Source organism: Salmo salar, chromosome ssa02 (genome assembly GCF_905237065.1).
Source record: "Salmo salar chromosome ssa02, Ssal_v3.1, whole genome shotgun sequence".
NCBI classification, from domain to species: domain Eukaryota; kingdom Metazoa; phylum Chordata; class Actinopteri; order Salmoniformes; family Salmonidae; genus Salmo; species Salmo salar.
Genome location: NC_059443.1, coordinates 26,248,271 through 26,270,469, shown reverse-complemented (window position 1 = coordinate 26,270,469; position 22,199 = coordinate 26,248,271). Strand labels below are relative to the sequence as shown.

At 43.8% G+C, this 22,199-nt stretch overlaps 2 protein-coding genes across 5 annotated transcripts; both read right to left on the bottom strand.

Moving 5' to 3' along the window:
- Nucleotides 1-10,836: 10,836 nt before the first annotated feature.
- On the bottom strand, nt 10,837-14,684 carry sult2st3 (sulfotransferase family 2, cytosolic sulfotransferase 3). 2 transcript variants are annotated; one of them, XM_014156049.2, is made up of 6 exons: nt 14,418-14,684; nt 12,856-13,064; nt 12,507-12,633; nt 12,308-12,402; nt 12,014-12,194; nt 10,837-11,841 (listed from the first exon to the last, which is right to left on the bottom strand). In XM_014156049.2, exons 1-6 carry the CDS (start codon nt 14,551-14,553, stop codon nt 11,726-11,728), a joined length of 864 nt encoding a protein of 287 aa, XP_014011524.1. In that variant the 5' UTR covers nt 14,554-14,684; the 3' UTR covers nt 10,837-11,725. The 2 variants fall into 2 exon arrangements, with proteins under 2 accessions (XP_014011524.1, XP_014011520.1); XM_014156045.2 differs by lacking the exon at nt 14,418-14,684 and adding an exon at nt 13,867-14,131.
- Nucleotides 14,685-17,497: 2,813 nt separating this feature from the next.
- tm147 (Transmembrane protein 147) lies at nt 17,498-22,034 on the bottom strand. 3 transcript variants are annotated; one of them, XM_014155953.2, is made up of 8 exons: nt 20,669-22,034; nt 20,270-20,390; nt 19,997-20,160; nt 19,716-19,785; nt 19,129-19,331; nt 18,853-18,937; nt 18,567-18,688; nt 17,498-18,145 (listed from the first exon to the last, which is right to left on the bottom strand). In XM_014155953.2, the coding sequence occupies exons 5-8, from the start codon at nt 19,329-19,331 to the stop codon at nt 18,025-18,027; spliced, it is 531 nt and encodes a 176-aa protein (XP_014011428.2). In that variant the 5' UTR covers nt 19,716-19,785; nt 19,997-20,160; nt 20,270-20,390; nt 20,669-22,034; the 3' UTR covers nt 17,498-18,024.
- Between the last annotated feature and the right edge of the window lie 165 nt (nt 22,035-22,199).

Genomic DNA, 22,199 nt, shown 5'->3' with positions numbered 1-22,199 from the left:
AAATGGGGGTCTGTGCATACCTAATAAAAGAAGAAAAACACTGATGGCTTTACAGTATCTGTATAAGGGAAAGACCCAGATGCAGACACGGGAGGCAGATGGTTCAAGTCTCTGATATTTATTATAATCCAAGGGGCAGGCAAGAGAATGGTTGTGGACAGGCAAAAGATCATAACAAGGTCAGAGTCCAGGAGGTGCAGAGTGGCAGGCAGGCTCGAGGTCAGGCAGGCGGGTTCAAAACCAAGGGTCAATACCGGGAGAACTAGCAAAAGAGAGATAAGAAAAAGCAGGAGCACAGAAAACCACGCTGGTTGACTTGACTTGACTTGACCAGACAAACTGGCAACAGACAAACAGGGAACATCAGAATAAATACCCAGGGACTAATGAGGAAAACGGGTGACACCTGGAGGTGGGTGGAGACAATCACAAAGGCAGGTGAAACAGATCAGGGCTTGACAACCTGATAAATTCCAATTGAATAAGTCATGCATGGAATTTACAAAAAGGCCTAATAAACCTGCATGTATGACTACACAACTTTTGTATATAGTGCACAACCATAATAAATGTGTTTTTGTTTATATTCTTGCACATGCAGTTGTCAATTTGACTATTGATTATTGTTTGTTGCTAAAACAATGACAAAGTAAAGTACGATTAATATACACGAGGAAATACTCTCAGAATTTTCAACACATTTTCATAGTAATGGCAATGGATGGAGGGATGATCTTGGCTGTGGAATGCAATTTATGAATTACCGTTGCCTAGTAACATCCTAAACACCAAAGAATGCCATAAACTAACTTTCTAGCAAAGTTAGGTTTGTTTGTTAACCTCTAGGTACGTTTTGAAATGCAAAAGAAGTGTAAATGTATTATTTTGCAGATCATTTTATTTTATAAAATTTACATTTGCTCAAGTAACATGTTACTGTTGCTAGGTAAAGAAAGAATATCTAGTTAACAGAAGAAAAGAAAGAGAAAATCAGGACAGAAGAAAAAGGATATCAAAGAGAAACAGTTCTCTAAAGAGACAATAATACAAGAAACAACACTTCTGTAGCTTGTCAACTATGTGTCTGTCTATCCCTGTTCTCTCCCCTCTGCACAGGCCATACAAACGCTTCACACTGCGTGGCCGCTGCCACTCTAACCTGGTGGTCCCAGCGCGCACGACCCACGTGGAGTTCCAGGTCTCCGGCAGCCTCTGGAACTGCCGGTCTGCAGCCAACAAGGCTGAGTTCATCTCAGCCTATGCTACCCTCCAGTCCCTAGACTTCCTGGCGCTGACGGAAACATGGATTACCACAGATAACACTGCTACTCCTACTGCTCTCTCTTCGTCTGCCCACGTGTTCTCGCATACCCCTAGAGCATCGAGCCAGCGGGGTGGTGGCACTGGAATCCTCATCTCTCCCAAGTGGACATTCTCTCTTTCTCCCCTGACCCATCTGTCTATCTCCTCATTTGAATTCCATGCTGTCACAGTTACCAGCCCTTTCAAGCTTAACATCCTTATCATTTATCGCCCTCCAGGTTCCCTTGGAGAGTTCATCAATGAGCTTGACGCCTTGATAAGTTCCTTTCCTGAGGATGGCTCACCTCTCACAGTTCTGGGTGACTTTAACCTCCCCACGTCTACCTTTGACTCATTCCTCTCTGCCTCCTTCTTTCCACTCCTCTCCTCTTTTGACCTCACCCTCTCATCTTCCCTCCCTACTCACAAGGCAGGCAATACGCTTGACCTCATCTTTACTAGATGCTGTTCTTCCACTAATCTCATTGCAACTCCCCTCCAAATCTCCGACCACTACCTTGTATCCTTTTCCCTCTTGCTCTCATCCAACACTTCTCACTCTGCCCCTACTCGGATGGTATTGCGCCGTCCCAACCTTCGCTCTCTCTCCCGCTACTCTCTCCTCTTCCATCCTATCATCTCTTCCCTCTGCTCAAACCTTCTCCAACCTATCTCCTGATTCTGCCTCCTCAACCCTCCTCTCCTCCCTTTCTGCATCCTTTGATTTTCTCTGTCCCCCATCCTCCAGGCCGGCTCGGTCCTCCCCTCCTGCTCCGTGGCTCGACGACTCACTACGAGCTCACAGAACAGGGCTCCGGGCAGCCGAGCGGAAATGGAGGAAAACTCGCCTCCCTGCGGACCTGGCATCCTTTCACTCCCTCCTCTCTACATTCTCCTCTTCTGTCTCTGCTGCTAAAGCCACTTTCTACCACTCTAAATTCCAAGCATCTGCCTCTAACCCTAGGAAGCTCTTTGCTACCTTCTCCTCCCTCCTGAATCCTCCTCCCCCTCCCCCCCTCCTCCCTCTCTGCGGATGACTTCGTCAACCATTTTGAAAAGAAGGTTGACGATATCCGATCCTCGTTTGCTAAGTCAAACGACACCGCTGGTCCTGCTCACACTGCCCTACCCTGTGCTTTGACCTCTTTCTCCCCTCTCTCTCCAGATGAAATCTCGCGTCTTGTGACGGCCGGCCGCCCAACAACCTGCCCACTTGACCTTTTCCCCTCCTCTCTTCTCCAGACCATTTCCGGAGACCTTCTCCCCTTCCTCACCTCGCTCATCAACTCATCCTTGACCGCTGGCTACGTCCCTTCCGTCTTCAAGAGAGCGAGAGTTGCACCCCTTCTGAAAAAACCTACACTCGATCCCTCCGATGTCAACAACTACAGACCAGTATCCCTTCTTTCTTTTCTCTCCAAAACTCTTGAACGTGCCGCCCTTGGCCAGCTCTCCTGCTATCTCTCTCAGAATGACCTTCTTGATCCTAATCAGTCAGGTTTCAAGACTGGGCATTCAACTGAGACTGCTCTTCTCTGTGTCACGGAGGCTCTCCGCACTGCTAAAGCTAACTCTCTCTCCTCTGCTCTCATCCTTCTAGACCTATCTGCTGCCTTTGATACTGTGAACCATCAGATCCTCCTCTCCACCCTCTCCGAGTTGAGCATCTCCGGCGCGGCCCACGCTTGGATTGCGTCCTACCTGACAGGTCGCTCCTACTTTATCCTATCCTAGGTATTCCTTAAAGAGGTGGGGTTTCAGGTGTCTCCGGAAGGTGGTGATTGACTCCGCTGTCCTGGCGTCGTGAGGGAGCTTGTTCCACCATTGGGGTGCCAGAGCAGCGAACAGTTTTGACTGGGCTGAGCGGGAACTGTGCTTCCTCAGAGGTAGGGGGGCCAGCAGGCCAGAGGTGGATGAACGCAGTGCCCTTGTTTGGGTGTAGGGCCTGATCAGAGCCTGAAGGTATGGAGGTGCCGTTCCCTTCACAGCTCCGTAGGCAATCACCATGGTCTTGTAGCAGATGCGAGCTTCAACTGGAAGCCAGTGGAGAGAGCGGAGGAGCGGGGTGACGTGAGAGAACTTGGGAAGGTATATGTCTTTGAACACTTCTACATTCATGTGGATGCTACCATGGTTAGGGATAAGCATGAATGAATCGTGAATAATGATGAGTAAGAAAGTTACAGATGCATAACTATCATACCCCCAATAAAATTGTGACTTCACCTGAGATGTTAGCATGTTTTGGGGGAATCTGTAACTTTCTCACTCATCCTTATTCACGATTCATTCATGATTAGGCCTATCTGTAATCATAGTAGCGTTCATATTAATGTAGAAATGTTCAGAAACCTATTATATTCTTATTTACAATAAAAATGATTTGAAAATTACTCAATACATTAGTCACAATTATTTTCAATTGGGCCCAATATACAGTGCATTTGGAAAGTATTCAGACCCCTTGACTTTTTCAACAACAAAAAATCCCTCACAAGTTACAACCTTATTCTAAAATAGACTAAATCGTGCCCCCCCCCCCACCACCATCAATCCACAAACAATACCCCATAATGACAAAGCAAAAAAACGTTTTTTTGAAATCTTAGCAAATGTATATATAGTACCAGTCAAAAGTTTGGACACACCTACTCATTGAAGGGTTTTTCTTTATTTTTAATATTTTCTACTTTGTAGAATAGTAGTAAAGACATCAAAACTATGAAATAACACATATGGAATTATGTAGTAACCAAAAAAGTGTTAAACAAATCCAAATATATTTTATATTTGAGATTCTTCAAAGTAGCCACCCTTTGCCTTGATGACAACTGTCACGCTCGTCGTAGGAAGGAGACCAAGGCGCAGCGTGGGTATCGTTCCACATCTTTTATTTTAATGTGAAACTTTGCAAAACAAACAAAAAACTATAAACAAAACAGAAACCGTGACGACAGAGGTGCAACATGCACTAACTCAAAATAATCTTCCACAAACACAGGTGGGAAAAACAACTACTTAAATATGATCCCCAATTAGAGACAACGATGACCAGCTGCCTCTAATTGGGAATCATACCAAAACCCCAACATAGAAAAAATAAACTAGAACCAAACAACATAGAACTAAATAAACTAGATAAACCCCCCCCCCAGTCACGCCCTGACCTACTCTACCATAGAAAATAATAGCTCTTCTATGGTCAGGACGTGACAGTACCCCCCCCAAAGGTGCGGACTCCGGCCGCAAAACCTGAAACCAAAAGGGAGGGTTGGGGGGGTGTCTAGTGTTGGTGGCGGCTCTGGCGCAGGACGAAGAACCTTCTCATCCCGCGGATCCTCCTGCATCGGAGGCGGTTCTGGTGCGGGACGAAGAACCCTCTCATCCTGTGAATCCGCCAGCATTGGTGGAGGCTCTGGACTGCCGACCGTCGCTGGAGGCTCTGGACTGCCAACCATCGCTGGAGGCTCAGGATTGCCGTCCGTCGCTGGAGGCTCCGGACTGCGGACCGTCGCTGGAGGCTCCGGACTGGGAACCGTCGCTGGAGGTTCCGGACTGGGAACCGTCGCTGGAGGTTCCGGACTGGGGACCGTCGCTGGAGGTTCCGGACTGTGGGCCGTCTCAGGAGGTTCCGGACTGTGGGCCGTCTCAGGAGGTTCCGGACTGTGGGCCGTCTCAGGAGGTTCCGGGCTGTGGGCCGTCTCAGGAGGTTCCGGGCTGTGGGCCGTCTCAGGAGGCGCCGGGCTGTGGGCCGTCTCAGGAGGCGCCGGGCTGTGGGACGTCTCAGGAGGCTCCGGGCTGTGGGACGTCTCAGGAGGCTCCGGGCTGTGGGCCGTCTCAGGAGGCTCCGGGCTGTGGGCCGTCTCAGGAGGCTCCGGGCTGTGGGCCGTCTCAGGAGGCTCCGGGCTGTGGGCCGTCTCAGGAGGCTCCGGGCTGTGGGCCGTCTCAGGAGGCTCCGGGCTGTGGGCCGTCTCAGGAGGCTCCGGGCTGTGGGCCGTCTCAGGAGGCTCCGGGCTGTGGGCCGTCTCAGGAGGCTCCGGACTGGGAACCGTCGCCGGAAGCTCCGGACTGGGAACCGTCGCCGGAAGCTCTGGAACGGGAAGGCGTACTGGAGGCCTGATGCGTGGGGCCGGCACAGGTGGCGCCAGACTGGTGACACGCACTTCAGGGCGAGTGCGAGGAGCAGGCACATGACGTATTGGACTGGGGAGGCGCTCTGGAGGCCTGATGTGTGGGACCGGTACAGGTGGCACCGAACTAGTGACACGCACTTCAGGGCGAGTGCGGAGAGCAGGCACAGGACGTACTGGACTGAGGACATGCACTTCAGGGAGAGTGCGAGGAGGAGGCACAGGATATACTGGACCGTGGAGCCGCATTGGAGGTCTGGAGCGTAGAGCTGGCACAACCCGTCCTGGCTGAATGCTCACTTTAGCCCGGCAAGTGCGGGGTGCTGGCACAGGATGCACTGGGCTGTGAAGGCGCACTGGTGACACAGTGTGTAGAGCCGGTGCAGGATATCCTGGACAGAGGAGACGCACCGGAGACCAGGAGCGCTGAGCCGGCACAACCCGTCCTGGCTGAATGCTCACTTTAGCCCGGCAAATGCGGGGCGCAGGCACAGTGCGCACCGGGCTATGAATGCGCACTGGAGATACAGTGCGCATCACCGCATAACACGGTGCCTGACTGGTCACACGCTCCCCACGGTAAACACGGGGAGTTGGCTCAGGTCTAAACCCTGACCCCGCCAATCTAAACCCTGCCCCCCCCCCCCCAAAAAAAAGATTGGAGCTGTCTCTCGGGCTTCCGTTGTTGCCGTGCTAATTCCTCGTATCGTCGCCGTTCCTCTTTTGCTGCCTCTATCTCCTCCCTTGGACGGCGATACTCCCCAATCTGCGTCCAGGGCCCCTTGCCATCCAGGATCTCCTCCCATGTCCACTCCTGGCCATGCTGCTTGGTCCTCTGGTGGTGGGAGATTCTGTCACGCTCGTCGTAGGAAGGAGACCAAGGCGCAGCGTGGGTATTGTTCCACATCTTTTATTTTAATGTAAAACTTTGCAAGACAAACAAAAAACTATAAACAAAACACAAACCGTGACGACAGAGGTGCAACATGCACTAACTCAAAATAATCTTCCACAAACACAGGTGGGAAAAACAACTACTTAAATATGATCCCCAATTAGAGACAACGATGACCAGCTGCCTCTAATTGGGAATCATACCAAAACCCCAACATAGAAAAAATAAACTAGAACCAAACAACATAGAACTAAATAAACTAGATAAACTCCCCCAGTCACGCCCTGACCTACTCTACCATAGAAAATAAGAGCTCTTCTATGGTCAGGACGTGACAACAGCTTTGATCACGCTTGGCATTCTCTCAACCAGCTTCACCTGGAATGCTTTTCCAACAGTCCTGAAGGTGCTCCCACATATACTGAGCACCATCTCAATTGGGTTGAGGTTGGGTGATTGTGGAGGCCAGGTCATCTGATGCACTCCATCACTCTCCTTCTTGGTCAATAGCCCTTACACAGCCTGGAGGTGTGTTGGATCATTGTCCTGTTGAAAAACAAATGATAGTCCCACTAAGCTCAAACCAGAAGGGATGGCATATCGCTGCAGAATGCTGTGGTAGCCATGCTGGTTAAGTGTGCCTTGAATTCTAAATAAATCACTGACAGTGTCAGCAGCAAAGCACACCCACACCATCACACCACCTCCATGCTTCACGGTGGGAACCACACATGCGGAGATCATCCATTCACCTACTCTGCATCTCACAAAGACACTGTGTTTGGAACCAAAAATCTCAAATTTGGACTCATCAGACCAAAGGACAGATTTCCACCGGTCTAATGTCCATTTCTCGTGTTTCTTGGCCCAAGCAAGTCTCTTCTTATTGGTGTCCTTTAGTAGTGGTTTCTTTGCAGCAATTCGACCATGAAGAGCTGAGTCACGCAGTCTCCTCTGAAAAGTTGATGCTGAACTGTGATGCATTTTTGTGCTGCAATTTCTGAGGCTGGTAACTCTAATGAACTTATCCTCTGCAGCAGAGGTAACTCTGGATCTTCCTTTCCTGTGGCGGTCCTCATGAGAGCCAGTTTCATCATAGCGCTTGATGTTTTTTGCGACTGCACTTGAAGAAACTTTCAAAGTTCTTTAATGTAATGATGGACTGTCATTTCTCTTTGCTTATTTGATCTGTTCTTGCCATAATATGGCTATCTTCTGTATACCACCCCTACCTTGTCACAACACAACTGATTGGCTCAAACGCATTAAGAAGGAAAGAAATTACACAAATTAACTTTTAAGAAGGCACACCTGTTAATTGAAATGCATTCCAGGTGACAACCTCATGAAGCTGGTTGAGAGAATGCCAAGAGTGTGCAAAGCTGTCATCAAGGAAGCTTGATGACAGGTGGCTACTTTGAAGAATCTAAAATCTAAAATATATTTGGATTTGTTTAACACTTTTTTGGTTACTATGTGATTCCATATGTGTTATTTCATAATTTTGATGTCTTCAGTATTATTCTACAATCTAGAGAATAGTAAAAATAAAGAAAAACCCTTCAATGAGTAGGTGTGTTCAAACATTTGACTGAACTGTAAGTGTTCAGAACCTTAGTACTTTGTTGAAGCACTTTCGGCAGCGATTACAGCCTCGAGTCTTCTTGGGTATGACGCTACAAGCTTGGCACACCTGTATTTGGGGAGTTTCTCCCATTCTTCTCTGCAGATCCTCTTCAGCTCTGTCAGGTTGGATGGGGAGCGTCGCTGCACAGCTATTTTCAAGTTTCTCGATGTTCGATTGGGTTCAAGACCGGGCTCTGGCTGGGCCATTCAAGGACATTCAGAGACTTGTCCCGAAGCCACTCCTGCATTTTCTCGGCTGTGTGCTTAGGGTTGCTGTTCTGTTGGAAGGTGAACCTTCGCCCCAGTCTGAGGTCCTGAGCACTCTGGAGCAGGTTTTCATCAAGAATCTCTCTGTACTTTGCTCCATTCATCTTTCCCTCGATCCTGACTAGTCTCCCAGTCCCTGCCTCTGAAAAACATCCCCACAGCATGATGCTACCACCACCATGCTTCACCGTAGGAGTGGTGCCAGGTTTCCTCCAGACGTGACGCTTGGCATTCAGGCCAAAGAGTTCAATCTTGGTTTCATCAGACCAGAGAATCTTGTTTCTCATGGTCTGGGAGTCCTTTAGGTGCCTTTTGGCAAACTCCAAGCGGGCTGTCATGTGCCTTTTACTGAGGAGTGGCTTCTGTCTGACCACTCTACTCTATCCTACCTGATTGGTGGAGTGCTGCAGAGATGGTTGTCCTTCTGGAAGGTTCTCCCATCTCCACAGATGAACTCTGGAGCTCTGTCAGAGTGACCATCTCTGTCAGAGTGACCATCTTGGTCACCTCCCTGACCAAGGCCCTTCTCCCCCAATTGCTCAGTTTGGCCGGGTGGCCAGCTCTAGAAAGATTCTTGGTGGTTCCAAACTTCTTCCATTTAAGAATGATGGAGGCCACTGTGTTCTTGGGACCTTCAATGCTGCAGACATTTTTTGGTATCCTTGCCCAGATCTGTGCCTCAGCACAATCCTGTCTCGGAGCTCTACGGACAATTCCTTCGACCTCATGGCTTGGTTTTTGCTGTGACATGCACTGTCAAGTGTGGGACCTTATATACAGTGCCTTCAGAAAATATTCAGACCCCTTGACTTTTCCACATTTTGTGACGTTACAGCCTTATTGTAAAATTGATTAAATATTTTTTCTCAACAATCTACACACAATACCCGATAATGACAAAGTGAAAACAGGTTTTTAGAAATGTTTGCAAATGTATTAAAAATTAAAATACCCTACTTACATAAATATTCAGACCCTTTGCTATGAGACTTGAAATTGAGCTCAGGTGCATCCTGCTTCCATTGATCATCCTTGAGATGTTTGTACAACTTCATTCGAGTCCACCTGTGGTAAATTAAATTGATTGGACATGATTTGGAAAGGCACACACCTGTCTATATAAGGTCCCACAGTTGACAGTGCATGTCAGATCAAAAACCAAGCCATGAGGTCTAAGGAATTGTCCCTAGACCTCCGAGACATGGAACGGGTAGGTTCGCTGGACCTTATTCATGGTTCCTTCGCGTGTAAAGGTGGTGGAATTATTTGGGAATTAAGTCAAGGTCAGAATACGGCGTATCTGTAGACACACCTCCGCCACACCTTAATTTATTCATGTATTATATAGTAGGTGAATGGCATGCTATTCTCATACTTAAATTCAAGGTCAGAATATGCATAGAGAAAAGCGCATAAAAAGAGGATTACATTCTACTTCCGCTTGCTTAACCTGGGTCAGAATCTGGGCCTGAGTGAATATGCTAAAATACTTGACACCGTCAAATGGGGGGACTAGATACATAAAGTGCATTCATTTCCAAATGGATATGTATGGAAACACCTTAAAATAAAATGTGACATTATGTACTGTCGCCTCATCTAAAACATTTGTCTAATCCAAAATGCTGGAGTATGGAGCCAAGTTAAAAGGTTTAGCTTCACTGTCCAAATATGGTACATTTACAGAGGAGTGTAATTGGGTCGGTTTCATTCATCCTTTACTTGCCTGTTCATTCATACCAACAGGTCTCTGTGGATTTTTCTGTCCATGCATTCAGGCCGTTAAGATGGCAGAGAAATACGGAGTGTTTCCTACTCTCTCATGTTCCATGGACACATTTTATGTTGCGAACCAGCATTCAGGAGAGGTATAACATAGAGGTATGCATATGGCATGTTGCTGATTGTACAGTTGTATAGATATGCATCTTCATGTATTGTTGAACATTTCCATGACCTGTTTCTCCACTACCCCATGCACACTATTCAGCATTCATTGTCCAGCACCAACTCAGTCATATCACAAAGCCCTTTGGGGTGGTGTCCTGGACTAAGATTAATCTAAATCCTGGAAAAAAATGCTATTTCAATGGGAATTCTCCATTGGCCATGCTTTTTAGTCCAGGACTAGGTGTAATCTGTGTCCTGTAAATCAGCCCTTTGTGTTACCTGCATCATCCTCACCCTGTCAGGGCCAGGGCTAGTCAGGGCTTAGAGACTGATCGTTATAGGCCTACGACATAGGACTGTGAGAAGTTGATATCACCTTAGCCACCCTATTAATATGTTGACTTCTACAGGGAACCATTTGCGATGACTGGTGTATGACTGCTTTCTGCAAACCATGTGTTCAAAGCCAAATGGTTTGTGAAGTCAATAAGGAACTAACTGATAGAGCCGGAAAGTGAATGCTGATCCCCAAAGTGTTGTCTCTTGTTATGAAAATGTTCATGAAATTGTTGCATTGAGGACCCTCAAGTTTTTGTACAAGAAATGTATTATAGTTACATTAGGACTGTTGTCATCTGAAGACTATGCCTGCAAGTCAATAAACGTTTTATGTGAGCACAACCCTTTAGCCAAATCCTCAGCAGTAAGAAAAAACAAGACACGGTACCATGTGACTGTCAGATGTATACAATGTTAATATAACCTGCAGTATTTTACTATTTATGATAACAGTCTGTTATTACCAGATTATGGCTAATATAAATGTATTCAACTACCATTTGTTTATATGAAAAGAAATGTGAAATAAGTACTACACAAGAATAGTTCAGAAAGTTTCGTAATTTCTTGAGTTCTTGTATTATTATTGTATTGCTAGATATTACTGCACTATTGGAGCTAGAAACATAAGCATTTCGCTGCACCTGCGATAATATCTGCAGATCTGTATACGTGACCAATAAACTTTGATTTGAAAGCCGGTCTTTGACTTAACCAACAAGCACCGAGTTCAATCAAAATACTAACAAAGTTACAAAATATCCAGTTAACCACAAGTCATTCCTGTGGCAGCAGGACTTTTGGACCATTTCAAATCAAATTTTATTTGTCACTCTTCATAAACAACAGGTGTAGACTAATACTGAAATGCTTACTTACGGTCCCTTCCCAACAATGCAGAGCGAAAAATAGAAATAATTGAAAAATAAATGCACAATGAGTAATAATGACTTGGCTATATACACGGTGTACCAGTACCGAGACGATGTACTTGTATTTGGTGGTGTCTTTTTAGATCAACTTGACCTGGGCTGGGTTTTCGTGAATTTAGTTCCAATGGAATTATGATTTTAGTGCTACGATGCTTTTGGGAAACCCAGCACAGGTGCTTTATATTGTATTGTCAGTGTACTGCTGAGGTTTCAGGGCACGGCCAGTGACATTACACTTATGCTGTGGATGCAGAGACGCATTTAGAAAGTCCATTTGTTTTAAGTTCTCCACTATCTAACTGCCTGCAATGTCAAGAAAACATTGTCGGTACATTTCCACCTGTTCACTCCTCATCCCATGGGAATTTTATGTTTGTTCCGTTCATTTCCTCTTTTAGGACCGCTGTGAATTTGAAATCCTGCTCAGGACTGAAATGATTTTTCCAGTCTCCAGCAACCCCTGAAAGAACAAGGAGAATGTGCTTTAATTGAACAGTGAAATACATTGAAGCAAAGAGTGGTTGTAGTAGCGTATCACTGCATGATGAGAGAACATTATACTACTAGCAGCATTCTGGGTTCCTATCCCGCTGCAGGGAGTGATTACCCCCTATCTTGCCAGGTTCCACTACCTTTTCTAAGGAAGGGGGACTTGCTGCTATCCATGATCTCCTGTGGCACCAGGGAGTAGTTTGACATTGCATTTAACTTCATGTTGCTGAAACAGCAGTGGTTGGCTACACGATCCAGAGTTTCTTCACTTAGGTCCCGACCAAGGAACCGTGAGAGGCGTTCCAGCACTCCCCGCAGGTCCTTCAGGAGAGAAACAGACATATGTTAGCAGTTTGACCTGGGGTTAGCCTAGTTCACTATACATTATTCTGGTCACGCAGGGTTGAGGCGGTTTGGATTGATTGGTGTTCTACCTTGACCATTTCTTCATAGGTAATGTATAGGATTCTATCTCCCAGATCGGAATTTCGCCAGCTTTTCACATGGTCTGTCCACTTCCCAAACAACACTGTGTAGATAAACAAATGTTAATTACAATCAAACCCAGTTACCCTCTTCTTTAGTATGGGCATCAAAAGGTCCCTCACATTTATATATCCTAGCATTTTTCACCTTGCCCAGAGAGAAACTTATTTAGAAACTCATCAAAAGTCCCAGGGTCATCCAGGAAACTGGCCATCTTGTGGAAGTGAAATGATGACACCATAACATCTTTTGGGTTCCGGGTAACATAGATGACCTAAATGAAAGCAAATAAAGTCTTAAATATGAGTTCCATAGACAAACTTACAAGAGCCCAGTGTGATAGCTAAATTATAAGATAATTACATTGCATGTAGGCACATTTTTCCAATTGTTTTATTAATTTGCAATGATGAAGTCAGTCCATTAAACATACTGCAAGAGTCTCTTCAGTTGTTACTGTCTAGTAGTTGCTCTCAGTTCCTGGATCAGGGCCTACCTTGGCTTTGGAGGGGAAGAAGGAGGGGGGCATGAGATGGTAGGGCATATGAGAGACCATTGCCCGTGGAGAGGGCAGACGGTTCAGAACTAGGGCTGCTCGTGTCTCCTCTAGCCAGGGAACCCGGTCCCAGTTGGGAATAGTTTGCACTGGAGTAAGGTCTCCTCCATTTAGGACTAAAGGGACAATCTCTTGCATCCATGTGGTGCCTGGGAAACATTACCTTAATCAGTTATTGTAAGTAAGTCCTACTATAGTAATAAAAAACACATTAAATATTTTCTTTCGTCTGACAAGTTTTTGGGATGTAAAAATGTCCAACTGCAATGCCTGGGAGACTAAACTGCATTGGTGTAAACTACTTAAATAGTACTTTAAAGTATATATATTTTTTTTTTACTTAAGTCGTTTTTGGGGGGCATCTGTACTTTACTATTTATATTTTTGACAACTTTTACTTCACTACATTCCTAAAGAAAGTATTGTACTTTTTACTTTATACATTCTCTCAGACAACCAAAAATACTACATTTTCAATGCAGCAGGGCAGGAACATTTTGAAATTCATCCACTTATCAAGAGAACACGTGTCATTCCTACTGCCTCTGGTCTGGCTGACTCACTAAACACAAATGCATATTTTGTAGATAACGTCTGAGCGTTGGAGTGTCCCCCTGGCTATCCGTACATTTTTAAAACAATAAAATGGTGCCGTCTGCTTTGATTAATATAAGGAATTTGAAATTATTTATACTTTTCCTTTCGATACTTAAGTATATTTTAGCAATTAGATTTACTTTTGATACTTAAGTATATTTAAAACCAAATACATTTAGACTTTTACTCAAGTAACGTTAGTATTGTACTAGGTGACTTTCACTTTTATTTTAGTAACTTTCTATTAAGGTATCTACTTTTACTCAAGTTTGACAATTTTGGTACTTTTTCCACCACTACTAAACTGTAAATGACATGAAGCCATACTAACGTTATAGTACAGTATGTACTTACCAGACTTTGGGTAGGTCACTGTGAAAATATCTTCATCCTCAACTTTAATTTGCTCCGCGTATTTCAAACTTTCAAAAGAGTGAGTTTCTTTCGGGCACAAAATACCGTGATAAACGATATAATTTCCAGCATTCGCCATACTACAGAGTTAAAGTAAAGTATGCTAATTTTCGGTGAAAACAATGTCCGTGAGTGAGTAAAGTGGGTGGGAAGTGCATTCCTTTTTGTGTAATTTGTGCGCAGATGCCAAAACATTCTAACAATTCACCCAGCCGATAGCAGCATAATTCATTGACAATAATACACTAATAATAATAGTAATTAATAATAATTAAAATAATTGCTCATACTAATACTACTAATAATAATACAATAATACAAATGTTGAATAGATAGATTTGGACCCATCCAAAGATGCAGTTACAACACCAAAATTGGTTAAGTTATGTCATGTTTGAAAATGATGTCAAGTTGTTGATCCCTGGATTTGAAGAAGGTGCCTCAAAGCTGGCAGATCACACTGAGATATAGAAATATGTTGCATAAATTACCTGATTTGGGGTAAGTAATGGCAAACACATCGCTGTCCTGAACTTTGAAATCATTGGCATATTTCAGACTCTCCTCATTGTGAACCACAGTTGGTAACAAAATTCCATGGTGAAGAAAGTACCTGTCTGACGCCATGGCATAACTGGAACACACTCAGGTATAGCCTGCAGTAAGGTTCTGCCAGTTCAGCCCTGACCTAGAGGCATATTTTTAATGCATCAATGCAAATGTGAGAGAGGAAAGAATCCCTCCCCCTCTTGTAGCTCTTTCTTGCAATGGGGCCTTTGTCAAGGGCAGAATCACCCGGAGCAGGGCTTGAGATGGGATGGATGGCCCCTGCAGGAGCAGTAAACCCAATACAAGAAAGGAAGGAGTGTTTGTAAACCTTTTCACTGTCTCTATCTATTCCCCACAGCCATAGGGTATGCAAACAATGAGACATTCCACCTAATGTTGCAACCATTACAAATAGGTCTACGTTGCCCATGAATAACAAGGAGAAGCACAGCACTCTCCATAATATTTGAAATACCTTTATTGCCATGGGATGATCAGTTGAACAGCTTAAAAAAGTGTGATGTGTTTCGCCATGGCCTTCTACCTTGTTGCAGGAGGAGCTACCATTTGTCTGTCCAGAAGACAGTTCACCTCACTCCTGTTCCTTGCTTTCACTGAGATATGGTAACATTTTGCACGATAATGTTATTATGCATGAACTGAACAACTCTTGTATTGTGATGTAATGCACATTTTATGAAGCCAGGCCTAAGTGAAACTGACTAGCAGATACTGTAGGTCAGTCATTGTGACTTGGACTTACTCAATGGAGCCTTTGTCCAGGGCAGAACTGTAAGTCTGTGGCAGAATTCCAGAGAGGGGGCCTGACAGATAGGATATGGCCCTGTGTTTGCCATCCTGTAATTTAGGCTACATTTATACTGGCAGCCCATTTCTGATAATTTCCACTAATAGGCCTTTTGACTAATCAGATCAGTTCTGAAAAAGATCTGATCCCTAGAGCTTAAATATTGCAGAGTTAAGATGCCACATATGGGGCAGCAGTGGTTAGAGCGTTGGACTAGTAACCGAAAGGTTGCAAGTTCGAATCACCGCGCTGTCATTGAAAATAAGAATTTGTTCTTAACTGACTTGTCTAGTTAAATAAATACCAAGACATTCCAATCTGTTGCATGAACTTCCTTGATAAAAGATATGTAATAGCCTCCTCTTTGCATACATTTACAGGATTGACCAAGTGCCTCGGCTGAAAAGCATGCTACATTACATGAGTGTAATGCAGGATTAACAAAGTTCTGGTTTAGCAGGGGCCTGTTTAGAAGGGTGTAGTGTACTTTACAAAATAATCCTACAGGAATCTTGTAGGACTTTTAGTTAGGGGTTAGAGAATGTTCAGATAGAAATGCATTATGTAAAAGAGAAATTATTGTGTCAGGTAGAATGTAATCGTGTTGGCTCAGTTTCTTACATTTATATAGGAATGTTTGACTTCACTGAATACAGCCTAAGTCCCCTGTCACCATAGTGGAGCACCAACAATCACAAAGCATGAGACCTTTTTGAAGTGAGGGAGAAAACAGATTGGTCAACAGGTTTCTACACAGACTAGATTGGTCAACAGGTTTCTATACAGACTAGACAACAGGTGTCTACACAGACTAGACAACAGGTGTCTACACAGACTAGACTGGTCAACAGGTGTCTACACAGACTAGACTGGTCAACAGGTGTCTACACAGACTAGACTGGTCAACAGGTTTCTACACAGACAAGACTGGTCAACAGCTTTTTACACAGACTAGACTGGTCAACAGGTTTTGACACAGACTAGACTGGTCAACAGGTTTCTATACAGACTAGACTGGTCAACAGGTTTCTACACAGACTAGACTGGTCAACAGGTTTCTACACAGACTAGACTGGTCAACAGGTTTCTATAAAGACTAGACTGGTCAAAAGGTGTCTACACAGACTTGACTGGTCAACAGGTGTCTACACAGACTAGACTGGTCAACAAGTTTCTATACAGACTAGACTGGTCAACAGGTTTCTACACAGACTAGACTTGTCAACAGGTTTCTATACAGACTAGACTGGTCAACAGGTGTCTACACAGACTAGACTGGTCAACAGGTTTCTACACAGACTAGACTGGTCAACAGGTTTCTATACAGACTAGACTGGTCAACAGGTTTCTACAAAGACTAAACTGATCCAAGAGGTTTCTACACAGACTAGACTGGTCAACAGGTTTCTACACAGACTAGACTGGTCAACAGGTTTCTATAAAGACTAGACTGGTCAACAGGTGTCTACACAGACTAGACTGGTCAACAGGTGTCTACAGAGACTAGACTGGTCAACAGGTTTCTATACAGACTAGACTGGTCAACAGGTTTCTACACAGACTGGACTGGTCAACAGGTTTCTAAACAGACTAGACTGGTCAACAGGTGTCTACACAGACTAGACTGGTCAACAGGTTTCTATACGGACTAGACTGGTCAACAGGTGTCTACACAGACTAGACTTGTCAACATGTTTCTATGCAGATTGGTCAATAGGTTTCTACACAGACTAGACTGGTCAACAGGTTTCTATACAGACCAGACTAGTCATTTTAAGGCTAACTACAAGGGGAACAAATCTATTATCTCCGGCGTGAATTAGAAGTGGCATTCCGGTGGTAGGTGTGGAGCGTCAATTCTTCCGATTGGAAAGGCAATATGTGTGGGAATCTGGACACAAGAGTATTCATCATTCAAGGAGAAGTCCACTACTGTACAGACACCAAGTCACAATGGAAATCAGCAGAATTGGGCCCCACAGTACATAATAGGGTTTGTAGTAACAGTAGGTCAGGTGTGACAGCAAGTCAGGTGTGATTTAACTATCTCCCTACAACACCACACATAAAGCTCTCATACGAGGAGCCCGAACTACACCTCAATGTTGAGTACAAATTTGACCTCTATCTCCTGCCTTTTGTAGATATACTATACAAAATCTAATTAAAACATTGTCTATCTTATGTAATAAGCACACTGTGCGCAATCAAAAGTAGCATATTAAGTCATTTATTGGCCATTCATTCACACCTCACTAAGTTTCCATAGAGTAGGATAACCCGCTGCTACCATGTTTTACGTAGTCTTACGACAACATAAGTACGCCATTATGCTGCTTCAGTCATGTGACAAGTGCACCAACATTTGTATTTCATCATGTCGAATGAGATTAAGTTAAATCTCTTTCATATCTACAGTAATGCAGGTGAGCACACAGAGTAACAACAGTATTGTACCATCAGCTTAGATGTCAAAGTAGTTTAGTAACTGTACTACAACGCTTAAGAGGCATCCACTTTCATCCACTTGTTATAAATACTCAATCTACCGTACTAATTCAGCACAATAATAAATCATACATAAAAAAGTAGTATCATAACATTAAAAAAAGTCAAATCATGAATGCTCACATTCCTGCCCTCTTTCTGAGCGATACAAAATTAATCTTTACAGGCAAAGTCTGGTTGAAAGGCCCTGTGTGTGTGTTAAAGACCCTCTTTGTTTGGGGTCGCAGCCGGTCTCAGTTGCTGTGCACCAGTGTGACGAAGAGGAAGAGAGAACAGAGGGAGATAGATCCAGTGAGCACCGCCTTCACCAGGAGGACTGTCCAGCTCCCCAGCAGGAACACGTGGACAAACAACCTGAGAGAAGTTAGAGGACAGAGGAGAAAATTAGTAGGTGTCTATGAACAATTATTATGATGGTTGTGTAGCTATGTTTTATACCAATATGCCAATTGTTGACTACTATGTAACTGATTGTTGCTAACATCATATAATTACGATGGATTATGCCATGAACTTGGAGGCGTCATTGTTTTCAGTACCATTTCAATAATGTATTGTTTCTATTGAAAAATAGGGTTTGGTCTCCCAGACCGTTACACAACTGTAGCTATCAGTGTTTATAATGACCTCTAGCGGTGTACAGAAAAACGTCAGTTCCCTCCCCAGAACAGATGAGCACTATGAGCTGAAAACCAGCTCTGTAATGTTGACCATTTCTACAGTATGCAGTTCCACAGTTCCCTTCCCTGGGTACGTTGAAGTATGTGATACTCACTCCATGAGGAAGGCCTTGTATACACACAGCCCTAGCAGTACAGTCACAGGAAGACGGAAGCTCTTCGGGAGGTCGTACCGCGTGAACATCCACACCCCTGCTGCCATGGCGATATAGTGCACCTGAAATAGAACGCGACACCAAATTTTCTTAGAAACTATTCTTCTTCTAAGCCCTCCACAGGAAATGTAATGTTGATGAGTATTCATTATCTAAGTATTTATTGGAAGTCAAAATAAATTGCTATTTGATTCAGCAGTATAAGTGTCAGTGCAAGGGGACTTACCAGGCTGATGTTGGAGTCGAAGCTCATCTGTACGTACTTCCAGTCAAACTCAATGCCTCTGGCACCCACCCACAGAGGTATACACCTGGATGACAGGGCAAAAGGATTAAAAACAAGAGACAGCATTGCAAATAAACATAATGGCAACTATACTAGTGAGCTTGGGTAGTGAATGACTATAATCTACACAGAAATGAATGTGAATCTGGAATGCACCCAAAGAGATTGAAAGAGAAACAGTAGGTGGACAGAGAAAGATAGAGAAAGAGAATGTACCTTGACATAATGAGCTCTGCTGTGGCCCATCCCATCGCTGCCACCATGATCTTGTACTCTCCCTTCCCTGCGTTCCTGGACATGACCAGATGCAGGCCCAGAAGGTCAGCTAGGTCCACCGTAGCCTTCATAAACTCACCAACAAAGTCATACACACCAGCTCCTCCCTCCCATGTGGGGAAGAATGTGGCTAGAAATAGCATCTGGAACAGAGACATTGTTCATTTTATTTTTTATTGTCACATACACCGGATAGGTGCAGTGAAACGTCTTGTTTTAAAGGGTCAGCCATAGTAGTACGGCGCCCCTGTAGCAAATTAGGGTTAATTGGCTTACTCAAGGGCACATTTTCACCTTGTCGGCTCGAATATTCAAACCAGCGACCCTTTGGTTACTAAACACTAGGCTACCTGCCGCCTTAGTAGGATACATATTAACTAGTAATAACTAATAACTAGTAGGCTACATTAGTAATCAAGCAGTTTTTAGTCTGCATCCCAATGTGATCGATCATCAGTTTCTTTGACAGAATGATGATACTTTTATTGCTTTTCAGAAAACAGACAGTTTGGACAGTCAATGCTCACCTTGCATAGTTGCACACATAGGTAGGTAGCTCCTGCTTGAACACATCTCCAGAATGCATTGTATTCTGATCTATAATATGGATAGAGAGAGACGCATCTGTACACTAGAATGGTTTGAACATGGTTGCCTAGAGTGGCAGGAGGATTGGCTGACCTCTCAATATGCTGACATTTCCATGTAGATTACATTTCACCCTCTACAATATATATATATATATATATATAATATTTAACTAGGCAAGTGAGTTAAGAACAAATTCTTATTTACAATGACGGCCTACCCCGGACGACGCTGGCCCAATTATGCGCCGCCCTATGGGACACCCAATCACGGCCGGATATGATACAGCCTGGATTCGAAACAGGGACTGTAGTGACACCTCTTGCACTGAGATGCCGTGCCTTAGACCGCTGCGCCACTCGGGAGCCCAATAAGGGTGACTAGCTAGTGAACAGATCATAAAAAAAATACATGTTCAGTAGCTAAATGTACGGGGTCAACTAACAAATTAATCTAATGCAGTTTATTTAGTATGAGAGGTGCTGATATTTACAGTCCACTGCACTTGTAGGTGATAAAGTAGGGGAAATAAGCCAAGGCAAAGCAATTCCCGAAATGAAATAGCGTCATATTGCCAGGGAGTCAGTCCAACACTGGCGAATTCTCCAACGAGTCTGAAGGAATGAAGACATGATAGCTATTAGCTAGCAACAATTATTGACACAATATATAGCTTGCTAACGTTAGTTATTTAAGATTTGAAGCATTGGAGCAGATAATCTAAGTAACGTTGCTTGCTAGCGTTCTCTCTTCCTGCACACTCAAAAGGCTGATTATGTGCAAGGCCTAACATATTTATTCCACTCGTATTGTAAATTGAAACCTGTTAGATAAGTTAAATCCATATAAATAACATGTCTAAATGAGATCGGCACGAATCATTCAGAAATACCTGTATTTACTCAGGTTGACCGAGGGATTATTGAGATGCTAATGCTGGTTTGCTAACTCGTTGGATGAAGGACGGAAACTAGTTTTCCACTATTTACGACAGCCACAATGTCAAAATTGGCTGTATCGTAGAAAATTCATAAAATCAAAAATGTGCGTTTTGGTATTAATTTAGGGTTAGGCATACGATTAGCAGTGTGGATTGAGTAAGGTTCCAAATCAGATTTTAAGAATATACATTGTAGAAATAGGCGGGATTAATAACTGTGTGGCTGTGGTAACTAGTGACGAGTCGGAAACTACCAAAGTCCTACCTTTAAATGATTCCGCTATCCCTTGATGTCTCCGATCCTATCGTTCCGCTCGTTTGCTAGCGTTTTAGGACAGGTACTCAAAGAGGGTCCTATAAAACAAATGGACGGAACGACAGAACGGAGTCACCATGGTTAACCGCAGGGCAGGACTTCGGCAGTTTCTGCAAATATTGTTTAGTATGAAAAGGTTTAAAAACTCGGTGGTTTCTGTTGTTCATGCAACGAGTAAATAGTTCATGCATCGTCGTTGACATGACAAATAATGACAATTTATAAGCTTAAGGATATTTGCAGCACTATAGCAAGCCTGAACATCCGCTAGTAGGCGCTATTCTCCACTGACAAACGACGTTAAGAATAATAGCGCCATCAGGTGGCAGCAGGGCTACACTATATGTAGTAGTCTAACGTCATTTAGTTAATAAAGGCCCAGTAGTCAAAAACGTGATTGTCTGTTTGAAAAATATTTCCAAACTATGAGCTTGTAATAGTACTCTGAAAACTGTCAAATTATGATAATGCCCTTTTAGTGTAAGAGCTGTTTGAAAAGACAGCCTGAAATGTCAACCTCTTTTGGTGGGATGACGTTTTGGTCTGCTCTTGCTAAGAAACGTTATTTTTGACCATTTTAATTGAAAACAATCACAGTAAGGTACTTAATTGTTAACCAGAAATGATTTGATATTGAGATATGACTACATTGGACCTTTAAAGCTCATTATGGTCATTCAGGCATCCAATGTGCAGTAGTCTAGGCTACATTCAAATTAATATAAAGATTTTACAACCATGCTATAATGACATCACAAAATAATGGGTGTTGTGGTTTTTCCATGTGAACAGTGTTGAATGCAGAAAATATACCACGTGTCATTTGATTTACCTTATTGTATACAATATTTGCCACTAGATGTCTCCTGCGATTCCCGTTAGGGCAGCATTAAATACATTGTAATAGTGGACTTCCAGATAGCTTTCAGCATGCATTTGCACATGTCCTTGATGGAGAGTTGACACTTGACTGAGAAACTGTCAGTCCCATAGCCTTACACCCATTAAATTCTGGCAGAAAACCTGTCTGAGAAGTCATCCAGTGCAATGTGCACAACCAGATTGGCAAATTCAATATCAATCATGTTTGACTTCTGGTCCTAGGTACCAACATGGTATGCAGACTTTTGTTCCAGCATAGTATTAAAACTGGCCTGGCTAAAGCAT